Genomic DNA, 16,378 nt, shown 5'->3' with positions numbered 1-16,378 from the left:
CTTAGGAAGAGCTGTAAGATGTACTGCCAAACTCTGGACAGATCTCCAACTCTCACCTAGTAATTAGGTTGAAGACATCTCTCCCTAAAACTACTTCTGTATTCTGTACTGAAACATCCTGCATGTTATTAGGAAGTTACTGAGATGGAACTAAGTTAATTACAGGCACAGGAAAATATCTGCTGGCTCCAGGATGCTCTCAATTATGACTCCTTCTGTGCAGCAACAATTTACAACACTTATGAGGACACTTCATACTCCTGAATGACTCTGTTGTGAATGTGTATTTGAGAAGGCAATTTCCATTGCAGTCTAACTTCTAGTTAAAATGACAACACCAGACCTTCTAAAATTTCATCTGTAGTCCTTTGAGTTGGAATGGCAAGTATTTCCATCTCCTGTGATACCACTTGCTAAAAGAGAATTCTAAACACAGAGAGAAAATGCTTCAGTGTGTGACAGGAAGTGATGGAAACAGCCTCTCTTTAGTAGTGACACCTAATATCTCTTATTTTCTCCAACACTCTAAGCTCACACAGTAAAAACCTGCAGGTCCAGGAGGCTCAGCCAGCTTTGACATACTGTCACCAGCCAACAGAAACTGCCTTAGCAGAGTCCTGGAAGCTGAGTTTCAAAAAGAAAAAAATGTGCATGTTTGGTACACATCTAGCCCTGCTTCTTTGGAACCAGCAATTAAAGCAACAGCTTCTCCAAAGCACCGAGTTTGATGTCTCAGTTATGAGGTTTCCATTTCTCCAGATAAAAACACCCCAGTTGTCACATGCAGAAGCAATGCTCATGGGGTAGCAATATGCTCTGAGATGGAGGGTTTAAATTGCTTCAGCACCTTTCCCAAGTAACAAGGGGCTAGACTCAAAATTCTGTTTACTAGCTCTACTGAAAAATAATTATATACATATACTTGTATAAAAGCTCTAGAAAACAAACTAAATAAATGCAATTTTGAACTAGAATATTCCAAATAACAGTGTAAATGCATGTAATGTATATTTAGCAACCTAAAAGGAGAAAGTGCATTAAAATAATTTTCTCCTTCACCACTCATTAAAGACAGACAGCAAAGAATTTAGAAAAACAAGTTTGCTTTTTTTAAACTACAGTTTAATCAGATTTAAAGACACAAATTAGAAAAGAACATTTATAGGCAAGTTAAAAACACCTTTAAAACATAACAGCACACTGCTTCTGCAGCACTGCTGAGACAAATTAGAAGTAAGTAATTATTAAAATATCACAATCACAGTGTAACTAACAGTGGTATTTTAATTTTACCATACACCAACACTTAGTTTATGGATCTGTTGAAAAATAACACTTTTTAAAAAATATATATTTTGGAATAATAAAAATGAAATTCACTGACAATGTATTATAATCTGAACCAGGAAAGGCAAATTTAGGAATACTGTAGCTATCCACTTTTAGGGGTGTTCTCTCACCTTAACATACGGGTGGTTGGAGGCATAACTACTTCTGCATTGAGGTAAAACTATTCCTTTGAATGTGTAACCAAGGCAGGAAAGAATAAAGTTCCGTATTTTAAATTCTTAAATTGAATAACTTATTACAACATCTTTGAATAATGCTATATTACCCATCTTACACTATTTTTCATCCAATACATTTTGAATGTTCTCTTCTAACTGATCTAGAACACATCTGAGGGCTGGGATTTAAGAGTAACTACCTAATTACTATTGTAGCATTTTGACACCTTTGTCACAGTAAGACACATCAGCAGATTCTCCACAGAAATAGTCAACACCACTGGACAAAAAAGGTACAAAGAAAAGATGTAAAGAGAACTGAAAAACATAGAGAAAGGCAAAAGATGCATAGGCAAATACTCCTTAACTTATTGTAGTAATATTTGCACCTTTAATAAGCAGTGTTGCATTTTCTGATTACCAATCTCTAGGCACCCCATTTTCTCTATTTTTTTTGTTTCAGATTACACTGTCCCAGTTTTCAAGTCTAATCTGGCTAGAGCATGGACCCCAGCTATCTATTCATATGACATATTATAGTGAAACCTAAATGAAAATCCAGCCTGGGGTACCTCCCCCTTAGAGAACAAAAGGAAGGAAGAAGATTGTGCAGAGGTCTCTTTTGCCAAGAGGTTTGTTTGGAATAAGGTGCTGGACTGAGTCACTAGCAAGACAAAAACCTTCCTCCAGAAGTAGCCCTACCTCAGATCTCAGTCTGAAGTCACACAGTTTTTCAATTCAAAATTTATGCAATGTTTATGTGGATATGCACACGGGTTCAGAAAATCGAAAACCATCTACAATCAAGACCAGGTCTAAGTCACTGAACACACAGCTAATGCACAAATGATGATAAAGTGGCAAAATTTGCTTTTGCACATTTGTATACCTAAACTGAGCAAAACTGTGGTTTAAATATTTAATGTGATGAAAATGGATACATTTGGTGGTTAGATTTTGTAAAAAACCTACAAAAAGCCCATTCTGAAATAAGTTTTAAGAAATCTTTTTTTTTCATTTAGCTTTGACCATAATAAACAAGTGTTGCAGTATTTGTAATTGTAACTTTGCAGGGTGACTTTGTGGGTGCCTAGATTTCATGATGTTTGCAAAATGTCTACATTAAGACAGCAATCATGTCAAAAATCCAGCCAGATGTAGTACAGAGCAGCTGCAGCCTGGGTCACAAGCAAGCACAACCTCTGCCAAGCTGTGCACACAGGGTTGGCTCCCAGTGGGAACCGTGGAAACCCTTCCAGCCACAGATGGGACATGTTCTGACCAGAGACTTCTCCACTGCCATCCTTTCCCACCAAGACTCTGAGGATGAAGATCAACAGTGCAAACTAGCTGAGATGCAGACAGATCTGGTAATCTTATGAGAGTAGGCTCAGTTCACTAGAGTGCCTGCTTACTTATTCAGAGTAGCATTTAAATACTTACTGAAGTGCTTATTGTCAATTGATTTTTAAACAGGAAAATTAAAAAATACACCAAGTGCAGTTCAGAGTATTACTGAACCTAAATAAATACATAAAGGTCAATCATGTAGCGAAATGCTGTCATGAATCAGCACAGAACTAATGTGTATTTTTTTATACATAGTCTGCATCTTATTAAAAACCCTAAATTTATTTCCATCTGTTTTTCTAACACTGATCACTTTTCTACATAGATGGTAGTATTTCAAAATTTTCAATGAAAATTAAATTCTCAAACCTGATTTCAGAATTCAATGAGAATTACAAAATGAAAGAATTAAAGATAAGGGAAATTAAAGCCTAAATTATATAACTTGTGCTTTTAAATTTCTTTATCTTTCAAGGCCAACTTATAAAGTTGAACATGTGAAAGTTTACATATAAGCAAGTTACACATTTTTATGCAAACACGAAGACACATTTGATCATGTATTTAAACAAATTGTCAACAACTTATTTGCAAAGCTTCTGAGAGAAAAAAAAATCTAGATTTTGTTAAAATTACTTTTGATATGAATTAGGAGGTGACGATCTCAACCATCTCCTCTGCATCAGAAGACATTTTACCACCATCCAAATCAATGCCATCAAAAGAGGCAAAACTACCTGGTGTGCACCCTGTCATAGAAACCTAGCATTTATATTATTACTTATTCCCCTGGGGAAAACAGAACAAGTTTTTAAAGTGTAAATTTCTCTAAAAAATAATTTACTATATTGGTAAAACTTACACCATATGTCAGTGTAGAGCAGGGAATATACCAAGGTCTCTCCATGGTCTTCTCACTAAAGTATGATTTTTAATCAAGAGCATATTGAAATGCATACCAATATTTTTACATGTAATACATCTTCAAATGTCACAAATTACTGAAATCTTGTCTACATGTCAACTTAAGGAATGGCCAGGGAAGAATAAGTTTCCTGAATAAGAAGGGCATATCTGTAACTGCAAAGCTAACAAAGCCTTTTTGATTACAACAGTAGTGGTCACCACTCAAAGTATTATTTAAATATGTAATATATATCTCTCTCATTCATACAGAATCATATAAGTTAAAAAATGTTAAGCAAGCAAATAGTTATGATTGGGGTGACTGCATTTACTAACTGACATTAACTCATTAAGTGCCTGAATGAACTGTTCACAATAGGCAAATATCTGCAAAGCACCATAAAATTAGGAATGATATGTTGCATTTACTTTCCATAGTGTGCTGATCTGAAATACAGGAAACACTTTTACTTTTTGGATATACATTATTTAATGAGTGAAAGAATACTTTGAAAACCATGTTTCCTTCATGTCCAAAACATTTATAGGAAATATACTTTCTACAATTTTTGTTAGGAAGAGCAATAAGAATCACTTCCATTCTTTCAAATTCAGTATTATCAAATGATGTGTGTAAAACCTGAATATTATCTAAGCATTGGGGCTGGCTGCTCTTGACTTTCTGACTGACTGGATAAAACAGATCCAGTGTGATAGCAAGGCGGAAAATGAGTAAAGCAGAGGGAAAGAAACATCAAAACCCCAGTCTGACTAAAATCAGGCTGCTACCATTAAAATAAAACAGTTCTTTCCATAGTCCCCAAGAGAATTCATTCTTGTGAAGAGCAGATTTTTATTCAAAGTACTTTTATATTTAACAATGGCATTTAAAGGGTAAATCCTAGGACACTATACTTAAATTCTGTGCAGAATTACTTCAAATATTTTTCTTGTGTTTCAATTACTGAGTTCAAATCATGAAGAAAAAAAAGTCGTGTCCAATTTTGAAACCTGTATTTTGCCACCTGTGCTCAATGAAAGTGTGAATGTATTTTCTTAGTTGTTTCAACCTCCCAAGATACAACATACAAAAGTTCTGAACAAAACTGTACCTCTGAATTCACTCATGTTAAAGTACCAGTCTGCACAACCCTAAACCTTATTTTCTGGGAGCCTTTACAACTGTTTGCATATTTCATTAAGAAGAGTTAGCCTCCACAGCACACATGGGCACACATGCCAAAACAGTAAATCAAGAGTACGAGAATATAAATAGGAAAACAGCACGTTGTACTGGCATCCAAAAGTGTTTTTTTAAATAGATTTGGAGACTGCACCAATAAGATGAATTTAAATTCAAGAGTAACAAATGCTGAAAGAATCAACCCTATTTCTACTTAACCACCCAGAAATGTGCAAATCTCATTTGTTCCTTTATGTAAATGTCCCTTCAAGCGCAGAACGCAAAAAAAGTCTTTCCTGATTCTGTATCTAACAAGGACGATCAAACAAACTACCATACCCTTACTCATTAACAAAAAGAAAACCATAATGTGGTGTCAAAGAAGTTTATGACAACCACAACCCCGTGTAAGGGGAAGTCTACCTGGGCAATCAAAGTAAGGATTTAGAAGTGAGATTATTTTATCTTAAAGATAATACACCTGTCACTGAAACAATGAACATCCCTCCTCATCTAAACAGACTCATCCACTCTCATTTCATATTCAGTTCCCCCTTTCTGAGTAGATTAATTAGTGCTAACCTACATATATGGGAAGTTATGTTCTCTTCTTCCTGGAGTTTTAGGCAAGGAGCCAAGGGCCAGAGAGTTATGACAGCAAGGAAACAACTCTGACCTAACTTAGGGTCTGGTTCTTCAGGGAGTACTGTGATGATTTTTGCGGGGCAATATCCCCAAAGCTGAGGACCATCATTGCACTTCTGGCAGTAAGAATACTCATCCAACTGGAGCTAGATATTTGATTAAAACTTTAGGTTTCAAAATATTATGACAAAATTTTCTTAATCACTTGTTAGTTATTAATCAATCAGCTGCATTATTTTTCTCTGGTATTATTTTGTATCTGGTTTAAATTAAGAATAAACCCCACATGGATAAACATCTTGTATTTACTTTAAAAAATTTTATGAAAATACAGAATATATGCAATTAAAATGTAGCCCTTTAACAGTAGTACTCTAGCACTAACCATCATCACTATAAATGATTGGAAATAGATATAACCACTACATTGTTTCCTTGATTTGTGGAATTACACTTCCCTAATTCAGACAGTCAGATATTCTGAAGGACTTCTTTCATTATGTTACCCAGAAATATGACATAAAATTTGCATCTAAAATTCTAATTCAAAGAAAAAGCTTTTCCTCAAATTCATGCACTTCTTTGGATAAAGGTTCATCAATTCTCAAGCATACAGAAATTGGTTGTGATAGTCATTTCACGTTTGACTACCTATGTGCTGGAGCTTCAAGGAAATTTTGCTATTTTATACTGAAGGCATCATCAACTAACTGATGCCTGAAAATTCAAAATAACTTTAAGTATTAAAAATTACTTTTTGTAAAACAGTTCTATTCTAGAACAAGTATTTATGGTATTTAAGGGCAAAACTGCACTTTCATTGAAATCCCAGTGCTTGCACATTGTCTTCTGTGCCTTGTGGCTGCTTTTCCCCCTCTGGCTGCAATGCCCACTTGGCAGTGTATTATTGAGTTTAGGTACTTTAAAGTAAAAGAAACCTACATTAGAGCTATCAGCTACCAGCTTACCCTGGAATAGGTAAATCTTCAGGTGTTTTTAATCCGTTCAGAAGGGCCATTTTAATCCATTCAGAGTGATTTTTCTCTTTATTAAAGAAACCTAACTATAATTTGGCATCAATGTTTACAGTTCTGTAATGTACTCTAATAGTTTGAGATAAGAAAACCCTCCAAATACTGAGATGCTTATTGCAATTCCCTTTGAAAGACTCCAAAGTCTTCTAGCGACTTTGCATTTCCTCTCATTATCTTCTTTATAGCACATAGTGTTATATATTTGAAATACTTTCCACATAAAATCAAACTTGAAATACCCACTTAGAAACAATATTTCAGTAAATAGAGGGTTTAAGGCAAGTCATTCCGTTGGAAAATTAATTTCCATTTGTTAATCCTAGACTGACACAATTTTATTCCACCCCATCAGTGCCTTGGGATACACAACGTACATTCAGCAGAGGGCACACATATGACCCTATGGACATACGTTGCAAGTCCTGAGTGCCCATTGAAGTAATGGTAATATCTTCATATAAGGCGTGACCCACAGGGACATGGCATGGGAGGGGTTAGTTTGTTTTGTTTCCAGTCTTGCTATTGTATGTGATTTTTCCTAGGTAATGCATTCTTTTCTTACTAAATATCTTTGCAAACAAATACAAACCCCTTTAAAAGGTGCTAAAAATGGGTTTCTGAAAACATACAAAATATATTCATCATAGTATTTCCTCAATCACTGTTTTAATGCTTGATATCTGCAGGTTATTTCTTGTTTCTGACTGAAACTATTATTTGTTGTGGAATAATTGTTCTTTTGCAAAAGACTTTCTTCTTCTAGTTTTCTGGACCACACAGGCTGGACACTTTCATGCTTTTTACTTCCTTTTTGAGTTCTTTTCAATGGAAAAACCAACAACACTAGGATGCTGGCAATATGAAGACAGAAATAGCAGGAGCTAAAAAACAAACAGAAATAATAAATCAGTGAAACTCTGACCACTCCAACAAATATACTTGGCACATAAGATATGAAAACATTAATATTTTACTTAAGAAAAGTAAAATAAGGGGAAAATTAAGTCTTCCTTCACATTATTTAGGACTGTATAAAGTGAACAGAAGTCTGCTTTCAACTTTTTTCAGAAGTTATTTCTGGGAAGTCAATATTTAGTCTTGCTATAAAATGTTCCAAGGGCAAATAGTAATTTCAAAGGTATCCTCTGGTTTTGTTTTTGGCTGGGATTTTTCCCCTGCCCCCTGAAAAATAAGTCTGTTATGACAGAAAAGTGTGAGCAACACAAGACACACTGTTCAAGCACTAGAAATTTGCTACAAATCAATCTCAGAATTGTATCACTAAAATAGCTTCAGAAATCTTCTGCCACTGAAAATACTTCTATTCCAAGTGAAAGAAAAGGAAACAGGTAGAATGTGCTTACCTGTAAAAGGTGAGAGAGGGTTTTACAGAGAGCAGTACAAATGGCACGACTGTGTAACTTATTGCTGCTTGAGTTGCCATCCATGTTACAATATCATAACATAGTTTAACAGCAGGAGATTGAACAAAATAGTGTCTGATATTGTTTCTTATCTGAAAAAGCAGGTAATACTGAGTTAGCTGAGGAATAAACCTTGAGAGCACAGTTTGTTGCATTGACAAAAAAGTCATAGGATGCATAGGATGAATTTACATGTTACAGTTTGGTCAAATATATTTGAACTATTCAAAATGCCTGTTAACTTCAAGAATTGGTTCAATTTCCCTGCAATTCATTCAGCATGGGAATTAAGCATTTATCAATTTAAACAGAATTTAAATAAATTAATCCTACCCTAAATCCAATGCAAATTTGCACTGATTGTCTGAATGAGGCAGAAATTGTATTCTATCAAGCCATACTGTAAATATAGAGGGTTGGAGTAAGTGAAGGCCAGAATCTTTCTGACAACAGCCTCCATATAGAGTAAGCCATTTTTATACACTTGTTAATAAAAATATATTTTAAAGCAAGTAGGGTATATATCAGAATATACAAAATATCAGTTCTAATAACATACTTCAGGGGTCTTAACTTCTGACAAGTGGGATTACTATAAAATTACTCAAATTTCTATGCTGAATTTTCTTTTATTCTAAAATTCTGCTCAAAAGATTGAATACCAGAAGTATTTAAAAACTCAAATTCAAATCCCACACAGGGTTGGGTCCAGTTTTATTTAAGTCTATAATTATAAAGACATAAATAAATCTTTGCCTCTCCTTCCTTTGATTGAACTGTTCTCCTTGCTCACACTCTTAGGTGCTGACAAACCAAGATGGGCTCAATTCAGCCTTTGACCCCACTTTATACCACAGTTCCACCTCCCAGTCACCTGCACTGAAGCAGTGCTCTCTGAAAAGCTGCACACCAGAGTACACTGTTCAGCCTCCTTAACCCCTAGTTTCTTTAGAACTCCTCATTCCAAAGAACGTATCCAAAGCTAGCTCCTGCTGATTTAATTCTTCACATTAAAAATCCTTTTTGACCCTTCTGGTTCTTCTAATTGTCCTGTAGATACCACATTCCCACTCAGTCTTTTCTTAGTTAAGCTAAGTCAAACAAGTAATTCTAGCTACATACCCTTCATTCTGCCATCTCCCTCTAATTATTCCTATGGTCACATGCAAGGACTTGCTCCTGAGTTCTGTAGAACCCAGATGAAGCTTCACAAAATTTCTTGTAATCTTGTATTTTTAGGACTTGGAGAACAACTTTTAACACAAATCTATGGCTGCCACTAGTAAATACCCAGTTATGAAATCTGTAATGATTAAAGGTATTTTAATAAGTTGGATACATGCTTAGGCATAACAGAACAAAGTGTGGATCAGTGTTGCCAAACTTTGCATTTAAAGGCTAGTAGAGTTAAACAACAAATATGCTCTAACATATCTTAGTTAATATTAAGTACCTGTTGATACAGAAACTGAAAATACTTTTTTACTAGCCTATTGATTGATACATAGGAAACATGAATACGATATAGTCTACTAGAGAAGCCCTGGGTGAAGGGCAGTGAGCACTCCACTTACTGGGCTCATCTCACTAAGTAAACAACTATTATCTGTGAACTGTCCCAGAACCTTGGCTTTTGCTCCAGCCCCTGGCTGACAAATGTCAAAAGTTCCCTGTGATAGATCTGGAAGAAGAAGAAAGCTCTATCTATTGTAAAGAAAGGAGTCGGTTCTGTCAAACAAGGACTATACCCATATCTTGTGAAGAAAGAGAAGCATTTGTTTATTGATGTAGTAGCAATCTTAATCTGAAGTACCACCTTCCCTTAGCTATTATAGCAACCACAGAGCAGTCGGCTTCATTTCTCACTCCCCTGGTTCTTTCAACAAAAAAGTGCTCTGTTATGCTGCTCTGATCTGATGTGTAATTTGCTCCTCTTTTCCACTGAGTGACTGATAAACCTGTCTCTGTTCTTACACAGCTTTCTCAGGCAGAACAGTGAGAGATTTCTTGGCAGATTTGCTGTCTCCATATGGTTCTGAATAGCAACTGCAAAAGCTTGTTAATATGACTGCACTATCGGCTGGCCAGCTTGAAATAGTAACTGCACTAGAGACTTTTATGTGCTGCTTGAGGGGGAACATTCTTTAGTTATCATCCTTACAACAGTACTGGAGAGAAATTAGGGATGAGGCAGACTCTAGAAATATATAGCAATGACACCCAAATTTTAAGCTACTCATCGTCACTAATGTTTTCAAAATTATTTTAGATAACATCAACTGCTCAGCATGCAATAGTAACACAGTAACAGTTAATACAGAGGAAGAGCTTCCACAAAAGATACAAAGGTGCTACAAAGATATTACAGGCTGTGTATAGTCTAGTTTGTTTCCACCAATCAAGCCCTCCTTTTCATTAATCATCCCCATTGTTCTCATAATTAAAAAAGTAAACACCATTATCAGACAGATTGTGTATTAACAGTAAAGGGCATCTTTGGAGCAATGAACATGATCAATTTGCTTTTACAAAACTTATTTATGAAGATACTTGGTTTGTACTTACAGCTCGTGCTGCTAGTGTCATTAGTACTCCTGTTAAAAATGTTAAATAATATCCTGGATAAACCCCATGCCAGATGGCAGAAAGAATGAAGGTTTGGATCGTTGGGCTGAAGGTGGCTCGCTCATAGCACACTCTAGCAAGTCAGAAATAATTCAAGATAAGTAACATGAAACAAATCACCCAGTCTTCCCAGCTATCATTGATACTTTTACCAGTTTCATCTCCAACAAAGAGGTTTCAATGCAATTGCAGTTTTCTATTATTTAATAATGTTGTCACTATATTATGGCTTACAAAAAACACTTAAAGCTATTCACAGCTCCTGATTCCAGCCCTCAGTGCTAAACTTGTGCTCAGTGCCATCACACATTGTCCTTATTCCTAATGAAGTGATACACAAGCATCCAAAGATGAGTTTGGCATTAATACAGGATCTTGAGCCATCAAAGAATGCGTTTGAAAAGCTGCACTGGAAGGTACAAACCACCGCCAGATTCTTGGGATGAGTCAGGTATGTTTTCCATAAAATAAGAGCAGCTTATAGGAACAGGGGAAAACTAATAACTGCCTTCAATTTTGAATAATAAAGAAACTACAGTTGAAAACGTCTGTGTGACACAATTAAGTGAGCATGACAATGAAATTGTAATAAATACGCTAGTGCTGAGAGAGTATTAAATAAGGAGAATGCTGAACTCTGCTTTCTTTTAAAACTGAGACTCTGAATTACTAGGCAAGGTCCTATAGTAAGGAATTCTAGAAGGAAGAAGGGAAAAAGGAATCCAAGAAAGGTGGTTTCTAGAAGACAACATTATATCACACAATGACAAACCATCATGATGTGGAAGAATGATAGGAAACATGGTAAAGTCCTGATATAGCTTCATCAAGAGTTCTTTAATGCCTTTAATGATTTGAAAACCAAAAGGCAATAGGAAAAATGGAAACAGATACAAACTAACAAAGCAAAAATAAACACCACAAGCATGCATGAGCACAAATCTATAGCTAACATAGAAAAATGAATTTTAACTAAAAAAGCTATAGACATGAATATGTTAAAAGGTTTTATAACCACACAGCAAGTAAGAGAGAGAGATAAGAGAATGCACATCTGTTGTTCAAAGATAACAAGCTAATGATACTGAGAGCCGCAACATCCACTACCAATCTAACTACTTTACTGCAACTTCCACATAAAGATTACTGAAACCTACTGATGCAGTCTATGTTGAAGAACAGAAGGTAAAAAGACAGGATCTGAAGAGGGGAAGATTAAAAGTGTAATTTTCTAATTTAGTTTATTTCAGTCAAATAGATGTGGTAAGTTTTATCTTATGAGGTCTTCAGTGGGATATGTGCACAACTCCCTCCTCTTGCTAAAGGGCTTCATTCAGAGTGGCAATTAAGATGAGAACATGGGGCTGGCCTAATACTTAAGACTGTCTGAGGACATTTGCCCAAAACAGATCACTTTAAAGAGGAAAGCAACACTGGCCAGGCTGAATAGTAAATAAAGACATTTTTGACAGAGAATCTATCAGCCTCGGGAGTAGCAAAGCATTAGAAAAATGCGCTGAGTCAGGGAGACATCTTGGAGCAAAATACTTCTCATCAAAACCTCATTTGACACTGCCAGAAGTCATCCCACCACCACAATGACCTCTGTCTTGGCCAAGACAGAGCATCCCTGGTAGACACAGAGTAGCTGCATCCAGATAGGGGCCTGTCAGTGCAGTGCACCATGAGAGGGAGCAGTGTCTCATCCCTGTCAGCTGCAGGCACATGGATTTGTGCCAGGCTTTTCTAGGGGGCATGTGAAATCACCAGATGCACACCAAGCTGGAGCACCCACATCTCCCACAGGCAGTGCATGCCAGCAGGGTTTTGTGTCCCCCACATCCTTAGGAGAGGAGGTGCAGTTTGCATGTAATTGTGTACGTACAGGTGTGCTTTTTAATCTGCTTGAGATTAGTTGCAGAAGAGTGTTTTAAAATGTTTACTACTCCAAAGCACTAAACACATGTGAAATGTTATGTGTTCTAATACTGCTATTAATTCTAAACGTATATGACTGGTGGCTAATTACATCTCATTAATAAAGTGATACATGTCTTCAATCTTTATTTGCTTTAAAGTACTGAAATTATCCCTGGAAGGCATACAGGAGTGAACAAAACTCACTAAATTAACTAACCAAATTTCACCTGTATCAATGCAAGTGGGGTAAAACAGTACCAAAAAAATTCCTCAGATTTCAATTTCAAAGAGTAAAAAGTAAACTTAAATGCTTCCATGATTTGGCAATAATAAATCTTGTTCAAATACTTCATCTGATGATCCTAGAAACAAATGAAGGAAATATGGTCATCACAACAGGTTGAGAAAATCTATTCAAATATAGGTGGTTCAGGTTATCCATAATGCTCTAGAAGTGGGAAGATGCATCAACTGTTCAGCAAGGTACTGTCTTCAGTCTGGTTCTATGATTTTTTTACTAACTTAGGTAGTAGACTGAGAAGTATTTCTTCCACCTTGTCTTCCCTTCCTTTTTTGAGATGGAAGGTGGGATGTACAAGACTGACATTGTTTTCTTAGTAGAGAGCACTAGAATCCAAAATGTTCTTGGCAGACTTGAAGGATGTTCTGAAATCAACCAGATGAAGTCCAAAGCATAGAACATCTAATAAGAAAAGTGGAAGACACAAACCAGTACCATTCCTGTAACATTACTCAAAAAGTGTAGCTGAATATGAATATGGATCAGCAGTATGAAACACTGAGCATCAGCTAAGCATGAATCAACAGTAGATTGCTGCTGCAAAAAAAGACAGATAACACCCTTCTAACACATGACAGTATTACTCAAAGAAAATAATTATAAATAATCCACTCAAATTAATCAACTCTGCCTCTAAAAAGCCAGGGAAAAAATCTTGAAGGTCTTAGCAGAAGTACTACATCTACTCTAAGAAGACAGAAGGTTTGGAAAGATGTCAGAATTGAGCAACAAGAACCACAGAGGTTTTGGAAACATGACCAAAGACAAATGGGATGAGATGGTTTCTTTAAAAAAGAGAAAGAATGGGCTGAGGGGAACATAACAGCTTTCCCAGCCAGGAAACATTATAATGACATATATTGTCATATATGTAACTATGCTGTTACATATATGATACTATGTACATGTCTATTTTAACTTGCATGCTTGTAATAATAATGCCTTTAAATTGCTGTATACTATGATCTACACTAAATATTTACTAAACCTCTTTGTGATCTGTAGCTCCATTAACTGTGTTTTTTACAAGTTTGTTTTTACACACAATCAAGCTTTAACTGATGGTTCCTTTCTACAATTATCAGAAAAGAACAGAACAAATGCTACTGTCTGGTATTTCATGTGAGATGAATGGCTGAACTTTTAGGTACTTCTATAAATGGTAAAAAAAAGTGAGTTATTAAAAGTGGATGTTTAAAGTAATCCATGACTTTGTCCTCTATGCAAATTGTTGGAGCATTGCCACTAACCAAATGATTAGTAACAAAGTATATATTCTCTACCACTATTTATGGATCTCTTTTACTTGCAACAAAACTTTCACAGAACATCCACCTTTCCACACCCTTTCACTTTGACAGAATCAATTTAGACCATCCCCAAGGATTCTTTTATTATTGTTTTTAAAAAATACTTATTAAAAGAGATGCTATAATTTTTCTTCACATCTTCTTTTATTATCACCCTGAGCAATTGACTTGCATTTTTTTCTTTCAATTTTTAACAGAAATATTATGCTTCTTCACTAATAATTTTTGCTTAGAATCATTCTGTTTAGCAGATTTGAAAGTTTGTTGAAAGTTAATCTTGTCCTATTATGTTTTAATACTATTAAACTTCTGTTCTCTAAATCAAAACAGCTAAATTACATATTTGGTTTTTGAAATGCTACATTTGAATACCTGCAAACATGCAATTTTTTGTTGACTGTCCTAGAAACAGATTCCATTGACCATTGAGCCAACCAGAATAATCACATAAAATTCAACTTCTTTTTTAAACTGGGTGAGCAAAATATTTAGAGATGAAATTATGGAAGAAAGAGAACATACTATGAAGAAATCTGATGGAAGAGACATCCAGTTGCCAGCTATCCTAGAATAAGGGGTAAAGTCCTCTAAGTGATCCCAAGATAGGGGCCTCAGTTAAACTTGCACCTGTGGATAGGAGATCAACTCAACAGTCTGACTGGAAGAAGGGAAACAACACCCATGAGCTACTCAAGAACACTTCTACTTTCTCCTTACCACAAAGAAGCAGAATGGTGTAATTCACAGGGACTGTACCTGTTCCCCAGGCAAGGAAAAAGAGTGCAGCTGAGAGAGTGTCATTTGGAATTTTTGCTGACAGCACATTGTAGGGTTTGATGTCTGTCATACACTCATAATGGAAGGAGCACAGAAAGTCCTCTCACACAACATAGAGAAGTTCCTGTATCACTTTGCGGCTAAAAATAATGCAGAGCTTTCACAGGCTGAGATGCACACTTTGCTTGCTGCTCTCAACAACGTGCACTGGCTGAATGCTAAGAGAGGGGAAAAAGACACCTCTACAGATTAACAGTTTTAGGTTCCCTATGGCCTGTGAAGGAAAACAGAATCTATCATAACCTGACAGTTTACACTATGAGAGAAGTCCTAAACTCAGAAGCTTTACTTCAAGTATTACAAGAAGAATCTCCCGCACAGTTGCTAAACAAGTGATATTTTGTGGGAGTTAGCTTCAAATGTTATACCATTTTCAAAGAAATATGGATCTCAAAATTTTCAGTGAAAAAAAATTTCCTTTAAGAAATAAATACCTTTTGAGCCAAAGAGCTGTTTGGATATTCCAGTTATCAAGAAACATCTTGAAACTTGTGGAAAACTGTAAAGTAAAACAAACTAATTATTTCCGTAATTGCAGAGTGTCACAATGTGTTTCAAAATTCTTGTGTATAAATTATAAATCCTCTCACCCAAATTTGTGATGAGCTGACTAAGTTATTTACTTAACTACTTATAACCACAGAATATTTTGGAAGTCAATTGACATGTTCAAAACAGGCTATTTTCCACCCTTTTTTAAAGGTGTGAACACATCATTTTTGACTTAGAACATATTCACTATCTAAAGGAACAAATGTGTAGGAAAAGTTATTGAAATTAAGAGTAACTACCTACATGGGCATGTGTGTTTTTTTGAAAGAACCAGAAACAAACCTCTATTTGCTGGATTCTCAGATTTGATATTAGATCCCAACGTGTAACTCCATTTTTATCGTAGCCTCTAAAACCAAACCCTGCTGCATTATTAATTGCATCTGCTGCAATGACACAAGAAGAAACAAATGAATTATAAACTGTCTGTATTACAAATTGTGCATCACACAACACGTAGTTTATTCAAAACATTTATCGCATTTTAAAGACTGTGTTTATTTTTTCTTTTAAATACTGAGGATCACTTGAACAAACAGAAAACAATCCAAGCAACACTAGCTTCCAATTCAAAAATTTGCACAAAAGCCTAAGAATGAGAGGTAGCACTAGCTACTACACAGTAAAGATGTTCCCTGTCTCCCATACCACCTACTTAGACTTGGCCTGAGCAATCAGACAGAAAAAACTCAGTGAGATGCATCAAGACTATAAAACAGTAGCTGGTTTTAATGATTTGAAACAGCAGCTCAATGTTCACATGCATGTCTTTGGTCTTCATTA

The 16,378-nt window shown here is 35.7% G+C and overlaps 1 protein-coding gene across 1 annotated transcript in view; it reads right to left on the bottom strand.

Moving 5' to 3' along the window:
- Positions 1-1,100: 1,100 nt before the first annotated feature.
- The window catches only part of MBOAT2 (membrane bound O-acyltransferase domain containing 2), a 93,661-nt gene continuing 78,383 nt past the window's right edge, over positions 1,101-16,378 (bottom strand). Inside the window, exons 9-13 of the mRNA XM_036380219.1 lie at positions 15,878-15,981; positions 15,478-15,542; positions 10,616-10,748; positions 7,991-8,142; positions 1,101-7,507 (exon numbers count right to left, since the gene is read on the bottom strand). Coding sequence (XP_036236112.1) covers positions 7,285-7,507; positions 7,991-8,142; positions 10,616-10,748; positions 15,478-15,542; positions 15,878-15,981 — 677 coding nt within the window. The 3' untranslated portion in view covers positions 1,101-7,284. The remainder of the gene's footprint in view (positions 7,508-7,990; positions 8,143-10,615; positions 10,749-15,477; positions 15,543-15,877; positions 15,982-16,378) is intronic.

The sequence above is a fragment of the Molothrus ater genome, chromosome 3 (assembly GCF_012460135.2).
Source record: "Molothrus ater isolate BHLD 08-10-18 breed brown headed cowbird chromosome 3, BPBGC_Mater_1.1, whole genome shotgun sequence".
Taxonomy (NCBI): Eukaryota; Metazoa; Chordata; class Aves; order Passeriformes; family Icteridae; genus Molothrus; species Molothrus ater.
The sequence above is the reverse complement of the archived record's forward strand: the minus strand, read 5'-3'. Positions and strand labels throughout refer to the sequence as shown.